Source organism: Ochotona curzoniae, unplaced genomic scaffold, assembly GCF_017591425.1.
Source record: "Ochotona curzoniae isolate NIBS_2020 unplaced genomic scaffold, NIBS_Ocur_1.0 scaffold_4506, whole genome shotgun sequence".
NCBI lineage: Eukaryota > Metazoa > Chordata > Mammalia > Lagomorpha > Ochotonidae > Ochotona > Ochotona curzoniae.
The window spans coordinates 29,861,602-29,871,975 of NW_024467119.1; the positions used below are offsets into that span (position 1 = coordinate 29,861,602).

Consider the following 10,374-nt stretch of genomic DNA (forward strand, 5'->3'; position numbering starts at 1 on the left):
ACTCACTTGGGAAACTCAGAGGAGTTTCCTGGCTTTGGTTCAGCCCAGCTCTGGCCATTGCAGCCATTTCAGGAATAAACCAGCTAATAGAAGATCTCTCTCCCTCTCTGTAACTCTTTCAAGTAAAATAAATAAATCTTTAGTGGAAAAAAAATGTGGCTCAAAACATGGATCTACACTCAACAAGACACAATTGGCTATTTGCCAAGAGCTCCTACTTTTCCAGAAAATAAGTCTTTTTGGTGTATTAAGTGCCTCTGAGGACAGTAAATATTTAGAGAATGTTCATTTTCTCTCTCTTAAGAAATCCAGCAAACTGTTTAATGGTAAATTAGCATCTTATTTTATTAGTAATTATATAAGCATTTGGTACCAAAAAGATTTACAAGCTCAGAATTTTTGTTCAGTACATGAAATTTCCATTACACAGTTTTAGTTCAAATGCCTTTTTCTACAACCAACACAGGTCCTTTGGGATTATTTCAGTCATGCCTACCATGTGACTTTCCCAGCAACCCAGAAGCTAAACAAACAAAATTACAAATGACTTTCAGATAAATGCAGGGAGAACCGATCAGGAGATGGGAGACGATGGCAAGGGGAGATGCTCCTTCTGACACCAGTTACGGCCCTCAGCTCTAGGACCATGGAAGCAGCTTCCGCAGCTGTAGTCTCTGGCAGGCTCCTTCCTGAGAAGGGAGAAGCAGCTTGGCTGCCGAGGAAATGGGTCTCCAGCATTTGCACCTAGCTGAACGTTCAGAGACGAGCACCCAGAACGCAGCATGGCTCTGGTGGCCCTAGTTGTGCCTGAAGAGTTTAATTCCCATCCAGGTCCAAAGGTGGAAGAACACGTACACTGGGATAGTAATGGGCAGGAGCAGGCTGTAGAAGCAGAGGCTGCTCGTGCTGGTGCAGCCCTGCGGGAAGTCTTCCTCCACAGAGGCCGAGTAGAAAAGTCCTGCCAGAGAAATCAGCGGGATGAGGACGGTGAGCGTAGGAAGAGAAAGGAACATTGTCTCCTCCCACTGACTACCTGCCACCAGGTTTCAAAAGGGATATGCTGTTCAAGAGCATGTGGCCGCTGTGGCTTGTAAGAATGTTCTTCTACTGCTGCTTTGTTTCTTCTGGCTTCTTATTTTGATGTGTCATCCTTGCTGCCTGTGGAATCATGTTAGGAATCCCATCAATGATTGGATAGGCTATTCCCAATTCTTCATTAATCAATTCATTCGTTGATGCTTCATATCTGAGGGAGGAAAGAGAACAAGATGAACTGTGAAAAGTGGGATCTGGGAGAGCTTGATGCTCAGTAACATCAAATACCCAATTCTTAGAAAAGCATTCATCCCAGAGCAATCCTGAGCAGCAACAGCCAATCCAAGCATTTCTCCTACAAGATTCTTAGGCCCTATGGTTGTGCCCTTTTTAGTCAATTCACTTTTTACTTTATTCTCAAGTTATGACTTTAAATATTTTTTAATGCCAGTAACAAAAGATCTCCTTTTACCTAAATATTCTTTATTATTTTGGTGAACTCCCATACCAGCTCCTTAATTAACTACTAGAACATAAAGTAGAGAAAAATTCAACTTTCTCAACTTAAGAATAAACATCAAATAAACTTAAGCCATCTATTAGAAAAGAATTACAGAACAAAATTTAAATATGCAAAGTAAAAGTATGAGATGAGAGAGCAGAAAGAGGAAACTAGAAACAGTGAGTGTGCACTGAGCTAATTAGACAATGAGCTGAAAGGCAAATCAAATGGGGATTTCAATGCGTTAAAATGGAATGTTTATTACAGAAAAAAACCTAGAAAATATGAAAGTAAAACTGCTAACAGATAACTTATATTAATTTTTTTTAAAAAATTAATTGAAAGGCAGAGACAGATCTTCATTCACCCATTTACTCCTTGGACGTCCCACCCAGCAGGACTAGGCAGGGCTGAAGCCAGGAGCCGAGCTCCCTCCGGCTCTCCTTCATCTTTGTCCTCCCAAGTTAGCACGTTAGCAGGAAGCAGGAATCCGGGTACAGTCAGAACTTGAACTTGGCACTCATTCAACAAAAACTTCCAATATGGGCTGGGGCCTCAGCGCTGCACCAACGCCCCCAGCCACACTCCGTCACATGTTGCCGGCAACAATCGGTCCTCACATTCAGGAGCCGCAAAGCTGTTTCCCCAAACGGTTAAAGAATAGGAGGCTTTGCAAACACCCGCTGGCCCACGGCTAGTGCGGTGGGCAGCCCGCACACCCAGGCCGAGGACTGGCCCTTTCACCATGCTTTCCATCACCTCGACCTTGTCCAGGGGACCTGCGTCCAGGCCTGGTCCCCAGCCAAGCCGTGCTGGCCCGCCCGCGACCCGCCTGCGGGACCGGCCACCCCGACCTGGCAGGTGCGGGACCCTCTCCCCTCGGCCAGAAAATGGCAGCGGAGAACGCGGGCTGACCCGCAGGGCCTCCCGCGGCGGCGACCCTCACCTCAGCGGCTTCTTGGACAGCGGGCACACCAGGAAGTCCAGCAGCGCCGGGTCGAAGGCGCTGGGCGGCTGCCCGGTCCTCCCGCCCTGACCCGCCGAGGACCGCGGCCGCGTCGCGTGCAGGTACCTGCGGGCGAGCCGGGACGCCCACAGTGCGGAAGCCAGCCTGCCCCGAGTCGCGCTCAGCATGGTGTGACTCGGCGCGTCCTCGGGCCTCAGGCCCCGGCGACCAGACACCCGCCTCCGGCGCGCAAGCAAATGCTGCCCGCGGAACCCGGGGAGGTCGGCGCTTTGGTTCCGGGTCCGCTCAGGAGCGCCACCTGGTCCTCGAGGCGTCTGGGAGACCATGGCACTAGGCCTAGGAAGTGTGCTTCAGGAGGCTGCTTCTCTCCAGGAAGCTAGTGGTCCGATCCCAGAGTTACACGCTTTTAAACTGGGACTTTATCTCCACCTGAGGTTTCAGACACATTCACGTTGGGTATGTCAGCAGTTCATTGATTGCATGCAAATCTTTCACTTTACATGACTTCTGTGACCTGTTTGGTTCTCCTAAACTCTCTCTCTCTCTCTCTCTCTCTCTCTCTCTCTCTCTCTCTCTCTCTCTCTCTCTCTCTCTCTCTCTCTCTCCTCTCTTTATTATTAAGAAAAATAGAAAGCCTGGGCCCTTCGTAATGGCTCCATTGCCTGCCTTCAAACGCCAGGATCCCATATGGGTGCGGGTTCTTGTCTGGCCTGTTCCACTTCCCATCCAGCTTGCAGCGTGGGAAAGCAGTAGAAGATGGTACAAAGCCTTGGAACCCTTTACCCGTGTAGGAGACCCGGAAGAAGCTCCTGGGTCCTGGTTTTGGATCAGCTCAGCAGATGGAAGATCTTTCTTTCTGTCTCTCCACTCTGTAAAATCTGATCTGCCTTTCCAATTTAAAAAAAGGGGTGGGGGGGGCTGGAGTTTGAGGGTTCCAGCTTAAGACCCGCCTCATTTTCCAACTCGAGTTTCCTGCTAATGCACACCCTGAAAAGCAGCAGATTGTGGCACTAGTTTTTGAGTCCTGGCCACGCACATGGACAGTAGGAGGTAGCTCCAGGCTCTAGGCTTCAACCTGACCCAATTCTGTCTATTGGCATTGGAGGATTGACAGAGTGGGAAATTCACCAATTAATTAATAAAAAAAAAAAACACCCTGAAAATAAATACTTAGGACTGTCACCCTCCAAGACATTCAGTTTTTCATAGTGGGACCAGTTGCTACTTTATGCACAGTGGGTTCAAGCTTGGACTGGAAATCAGAAGCTCCACCAGGAGGATTCGTGCAGAGGAGTTGCTATTGGCAGCGAAGGAGATCCCAGGGAGTCGTGTCCTCCCCAAGCACCAGGAAGCAGGTACCTCTGATCTGGGTGGGGAGGGACCATGCAAGAGGGGACATTTTGTGGTTACACAGAGGTATGAGCCTATGCTTGCACGACTTGAAAGCATGCTGTCCTGTAGATAGCTTTTTATGGTACGCAAGGTTCCCCCTGGGATGGAGGCCTTACCTCTAAAATTAACTACCTCCTGAGTCATCTGTGGCCAGATGTCACTGTATGCTATGGTTTGGGCTAGTTCAGGGAGGCCACAGATTACATCTCTGGCTTGGAATGTGAGGGAAAACAACTTTGAAAGCATCAGGGGCTTTGGAAGTTTCAGGGCTTTGAAGTAAAAATGAGTCAGAAGGAAAAACCTTGGAGCTACTCTGGGTGATGCAATTGTGGCGAACTCAGTTTCTTAAAAATTATAAAGCTTACTTCTCTAAGTGATGTTCATGGTCACAAGGAACCTAACTGTGGTCAGGCAAATGCTGTTTAGCCTTTTTGATCCCAGTTTTACCTCTTCTAACTCTCCTAAGAAGTGAAGTGTGTTCTGATAGTGCGATGGATGGGAACTTGGTCTCCTGGCACCCAACAGCTTGGTTCCATGTCCACAGTTTGCTACCTGGATAATTCTAGGTAGTAGCTAAGCTGATCAGTTTCCTTTTGTATGGACAAGACTAATAATTCTAACTCTTTCGTGAATTCCTCTCAAGGTAGAGGTTACAGTAATAGTATCATGTAAATGGCATTTTTTTAAAAAATTTATTTGTTTATTGCAAAGTCAGATATTCAGAGAGGAGGAGAGACAGAGAGGAAGATCTTCTGTCCGATGGTTCATTCCCCTGTGCGTGCAACGGCCGGTACTGCACCGATCCAAACCCAGGATCCAGGAACCTCTTCTGGGCCTCTCACACGGGTGCAGGGTCCCAAAGCATTGGGCCATCCTCAACTGCTTTCCCAGGCCACAAGCAGGGAGCTGAATGGGAAGTGGAGCTGCTGGGATTAGAACTGGCGCCCATATTGGATCCCGGCGCGTTCAAGGTGAGGACTTTAGCTGCTAGGCCACACTGCCAGGCCCCATGTAAATGGCATTTTAAAAAGTGTACGAATTAGTGTTATCAACTGTTATTTTTGTTTCATCTGTTCTTCCCAATTCCGTGGATTTTTTTTCCTATTGTTTTTCTGCATATTTACTTTAAAAAAAATCATCTCATACCTTGCATTCCTGGGGAATGGAACAAGAGCGTGAGGGATATGCAGGTACAAATACAAACTTGTGTTTTCAGTGTTCTCCTCCTCAGCAAGGTAAAAGTGTTTGTATTGTTTTTTCATCCTGTTAAAAAAGAACAGGAGACTTCTCTGGGCAGGTGAATCACCAAGAGATAATGAAAGCCCCTGGTTGCCAAGCCCTCCCTCTGCCACAGAGAAATCTTTCCCATTCATAACATTCAAGTTCTAATGAACTAGAGAATGGATTGGTTGGTAGGCATATTTCTACCTTACTTACACTCTATTTCCTGGTAGAGAAGTAGCAAGAATTAATTTTTTATTTGAAGTTACCTGATCGTTTGGCCCTACGGGAGAAGGTGAACTACAGGTTATGTTTCAGGCAGAGTGAAGTAGGCTTTCACTTCTGCAGATACCGTGTTGGCCTGGTGGGGTAGGATCAGGCACCCAGGTTTTATGCGAATTTTCTTAGCCTCAGCCTGCTTGACAGATCTCTATCAACTGGATTTTCTAACACTTATAAATAAATTAGTTCCAGGTGGAAGCTTTCAGACAGATTACTTTGTATTTGGGGAAAGAACAAAAAATAACAGCAAAGAGTTGAAGACATTCTTGAATTTATAACACCGGAAATCAACAACTAACATGTAAAGAACAACTGAATGTGTGACCAGAATAGTTCAAACTGTGTGCCTGTTAGGTTGTAGAGTATCATTGCAAAATGTCCTAATCAGCCTGCTTGGCTAAGGAGTAAGACTCATTCCTTCATGTACTATAGTAGACTAATAGGAGGTTACAGTAGATTGCAGGGCTGAAATTGGTCTTTCAGACAAATGTCAGTGCCATTATGCTATCCAAGTGTCTATGACTTCTGCTGCCACCCTGTCACCGAGGCTTGGGTATACATACCATAACTGCTTGATAGGTTCCAGGCTCAATGACAATATTAACTATGTGACTTTGGGGAAGTTAGTTAACTCTTCTCAATCTTCTCACCTGCAAAAGGGGATAGTAATAGTGTCTACGTTATAGTTCTGAGCAAATTAAATCCAACAATACAAATGAAATGGTGAGCCTATATTTAAAGAACGCTGTCAGCAACAAAGTTGGTAAACATGATGAAAATCTGAGGAAAACGGAAAACACAATGTACCTCTGGGTTGTTAAATTGACAATGAACTGGAACGGAATTTTCGTAGTTTCCAGTAAGGGTATACTTCATGGACTGTCACATGCACACACAGCTCGTCCCCAGGCACCGGGCAGAAGAGGGACTTGATTATGCAAGTAGCAGTTTGGGGTGCTAAAATTTGGGAACCTTTAATCTGCAGAGATAAGTCAAAGCAAATTTTCCCACTAGGTGGCATCCTTTAATATTTGATCTCTTCCTTTTTGTCATTACAAGTCATTTTGAGAATTATTTCCTACATTTAATAATATTTATTTTAGGAACAAAAGTATCACTAATAAACTGCAATTATAATAATTTGATAAAATTAAGGTTCCAGTAGTCAATTGACAAAAGATTTGGTAGGAAAAATTTGGTAAGGGAAAATCAGTTAAAATCAAATATATTCATCTTCAATAGTAAAGTATTACAGGTTTCAAATATCAAAGATGTCTTCATTCCTTACCTATCAAAACAGTAACATTTTTTAAAGTTTTCTTAAAATTGGTCAGTTGTTTATTTATATATTGAATGCCCACTATGTGGCAGGCATGCACCATTTTGTAGTTTAAAAAGTGTTAGCATGGGTCATATAGCACCATGGAATTATTTATTGAAACCCCAAGAGATAGCCATTTTATCTTTTTTTAAATGTATTTTTAAAAAATTTATTTTATTTTTATTGGAAAGTCAGATATACAAAGAGGAAGAGAGACAGAGAGGAAGATTTTATGTCCATTGATTTACATCCCAAGTGGCTGCAACAGCCAGAGCTAAGCCAATCCAAAGCCAGGAGCCAGGAACTTCCTCCAGATCTCCCACACGGGTGCAGGGTCCCAAGCTTTGGGCCATACTCGACTGCTTTCCCAAGCCACAGGCAGGGAGCTGGATGGGAGCTGGTGCTGCCAGGATTAGAACCAGCACCCATATGGGATCCTTGCTTGTGCAAGGCAAGGACTTTAGCCACTATGCTACTGTGCTAGGCCTCTTTTAATGTATTTTTTTAAATCCATGAAAACAAAAGGTGAATTTTGCAAGATAGACATGAAAGTTTGCAGGACATATGTGAATGTATATATGAATGTAATGAATCTTCAGCAGTCTATGGCAACTCAGGGTAGAATAAGACTTGAGTGACTTTTGCGGAGCTGCATGAATATTAGCCACTTCAAAAAGTTCATGGAAAATGAAATTAAAAGATAACAAACCCAAATGGCTAACAAGCATATGAAAAGTGTTCAAATTCCCTGGCAATAAGAGAAATTCAAATAAAGACAACACTGAGGTTTCACTGAACTCCAGTAAGAATGGTGCACATACAGAAAACTATCAACAACACTTGCTGGCGAGGTTGCCGAGGGGTGAGGGGTTGGGGAAAGGAACCCTACTTCTCTGCTGGTGGAATTGCAGGCTGGTGCAACTATTATGGAAATCAGTATGGAGAATACTTAGGCGACTGAAAATCTACCTACCATATGACCCAGCAATACCACTTCTAGGAATATGTCCAAAAGACCTGTTACACGAGAAAGCAACATGCACCCCTATGTTCATTGCAGCACAATCAGTAATCACAAAAACGTGAAAGCAACCTAGATGCTTATCAACAAAGGACTGGATAAAGAAACTGTAGTTCATCTACTCTAAGGAATACTACTCAGCTATTTTTTAAAAAATACAATTGTTTATAGCCAAATGGACTGAACTGGAGACTATTATGCTAAGAGAAATGAGCCAATCCCAAAAGGTCAGATACCATGTTTGCTCTAATATAGGATAACATGATGTCAAAACTAAGAATTTTTCCTGTGAATTCTACCTTATTGCACTTCCTAATTATTTGAGCCTTTTGTAATAAGACCTTGTGATGTAATCTATTAATCAATCATCCATAAGAGACTGATTGCTTGAAATCACCTGAGATTGTCATTGTCCCTTTTATCACTGTTACTGCCATAAGTAATGATGAGCTAGTCCTTAGTCTGCTCTCATCAGTGCCACACAGGACACACGCTGACATTTATTCCTACATGAAGATGCTGGGCACTCTTTTTCACCACCCTCATGTCACATTGACACCTTTGTTATATGTTCAACAACCTCATGTGAATGAAGGTTCACTGTTTCTTTCTGTTAAGTTTTTGTTGTTGTTGTCTTTCTCCCCATGGTGCACTGTCCTCAAGGGGGTGCATAATGGAAGTGTAGCTGAAATTATGTTCATCGGTGGAAACAGAGAAAAGTGTGAGCTCATGCATGCAGTACAAGGATGGACTTACGTGATACGGCTAATACTCTCCTACATTGTTGGGTGACACCTCAGTGGCAGCACGATGGACTTGTGAAAATTCACAAAGACACCCGTTGTAAAACTGGAGGGGAGGAGAGTGGGGAGGGGAAGGAACTTAAGAGGGGGAGGGAAGACCCTAATGCTTATTAAACAGTGTCATAAAAAAATTTTTTTTAAAGCCAACCATAATGTCTGTCACAAATGTTGACATCAGAGTGAACTGCTGTGAATTCCTCTCAGCTGGGATTATGGAGCATTTTCTTGTTTGCATTTTAGTGCATTTCTTCTACCATCGTTGCTTTCACTACAGAGAATAGACCTGTCTTTCAAAACAACTGTCTGCCAGATTGATAGTTGTCCCCCAGAATCTATTTTTCCTTCTAGTTTTAATGGTAAGAGCTCCTAAATCTTAGCTGTAATTGTTGCCATTCAGAATGAAACCCAAATTTTAAAAAATTGCCCAGTTATTCCATCCATAAGGAACTGAAGATCCTAAGAATTTAACAGATCGATGTAATGGGTTCTTGCTGTTGTTATTTCCCACATATTTACTGAAGAAAAATGGGTTTCATTTAAAGACTTTTTAAGACTAGGTAGGAAACAAAAAGAACTCAGAAGGAATCAAACCAGGATTGCAAGGTGGAAAGCAAATGGCATCCCCTTGAAATTCTCACAGAAGTGCCACTGTTTGATGGGAGGACTGGGCAGAGCCATGGTCTTGCAGGGAAGGGCATCCAAGTTTCTTCTGCTAAAGCTTTGGCTCACTTTCCCAAAACACTTCCTTGATGAACAGATGTTTTCATTCTTTGGCCCTCCAGAAAGTCAACGAGCAAAATGCTTTGAGTATCCCAAAGTTCTGAAGCCTCTACCCTGTGCTGTTGACCAGCCTGCCTGGCAGGGCCACTTTCAGCTCTTTCCATAGTCACTGTTTTGATTGTGCTTTATCTTCAGATCCATACTGGCTAAGGTCACGTTTCATCTCCTGTTCCAAGTATTTCAAGAAATGCCTCAGGATTTCAAAATTTCCATTTAAAGCTCTGTTCTCATCTGTGGCTGAGCTGGATACAGTAGTTTGTCTTCAAGCAGAAAGTTTGCTTTAATTTTCTCAGAGTTGAGCTAAACCAGCTGGGATGTCTGCAGTGTTGGCTGTTGCTTGTGCTGATAACTACTGGTCCTGTTCAATTAGGAAATAAGCAAGAATACTTTTTTTCTTTGATAATTGATGTGGATGGGTCCATCGTGGTAGCCTAGTGCCTAAAATCCTTGCCTTGCATATGTTGGGATCCCATATGGGTTTTGTGTCCTGGCTGCTCTACTTCCCATCCTGCTCCCTGCCCGTGGTTTGGGAAGGCAGTTGAGGACAGCGCAAATCTTTGGGACCCTGCACCCGTGTAGGAGACCTGGAAGAGTCTCCAGGCTCCTGGCTTTGGAATGGCTCAGCTCCGGCTGTTGTGGCTACTTGGGGAGTTAAACAACAGGTGGAAGATCTTTCTCAATGTCTCTCCTACTCTCTATAAATCTGACTTTCCAATAAAAATAAATATAAATTAAAAAAAATTTAATGTTGATGGCCTGTTGCTATGGACATCATTGTCAATAACATGTTATTCCTTGTTAAAATGAGTTTCAATTTATAAATTACTGAGTTTCTTTGGGCCCTTGTCTCTCATAAACTTTTCAGAAATCATCAGTGATTTTTGTCAACTTTGTCAAAAATTTCTCAAAAGGAAAAATTACTTAGTCTTTAGTTTCAGTTCTACATGCCTTCAGGTTAAACCTGTTTCTTGTTTCTCTCTCATGTACTTCCTTTCTAACTCTCTTACTTCTTTCTTCTCCCACTATCTTCCTGCTAATGGATGAACAGAT

The 10,374-nt window shown here is 43.5% G+C and overlaps 2 protein-coding genes across 2 annotated transcripts; both read right to left on the reverse strand.

Annotated features, from left to right (window-relative positions):
• Positions 1-319: 319 nt before the first annotated feature.
• PIGY (phosphatidylinositol glycan anchor biosynthesis class Y) lies at positions 320-1,236 on the reverse strand. Its single transcript, XM_040966602.1, has one exon. The coding sequence runs from the start codon at positions 1,011-1,013 to the stop codon at positions 798-800; it is 216 nt and encodes a 71-aa protein (XP_040822536.1). The 5' UTR covers positions 1,014-1,236; the 3' UTR covers positions 320-797.
• PYURF (PIGY upstream open reading frame) lies at positions 320-2,710 on the reverse strand. The gene is made up of 2 exons (XM_040966601.1): positions 2,484-2,710; positions 320-1,246 (listed from the first exon to the last, which is right to left on the reverse strand). Exons 1-2 carry the CDS (start codon positions 2,669-2,671, stop codon positions 1,105-1,107), a joined length of 330 nt encoding a protein of 109 aa, XP_040822535.1. The 5' UTR covers positions 2,672-2,710; the 3' UTR covers positions 320-1,104.
• Positions 2,711-10,374: the final 7,664 nt, after the last annotated feature.

Excerpts from the sequence above, each read along its gene's own strand:
- PIGY (XM_040966602.1), bottom strand. The coding sequence starts at position 1,013 with ATGTTCCTTTCTCTTCCTACGCTCACCGTCCTCATCCCGCTGATTTCT.
- PYURF (XM_040966601.1), bottom strand. The coding sequence starts at position 2,671 with ATGCTGAGCGCGACTCGGGGCAGGCTGGCTTCCGCACTGTGGGCGTCC. Across the intron at positions 1,247-2,483 it reads CTGTCCAAGAAGCCGCTGAG|ATATGAAGCATCAACGAATG; the intron begins GTGAGGGTCGCC and ends TTCCTCCCTCAG.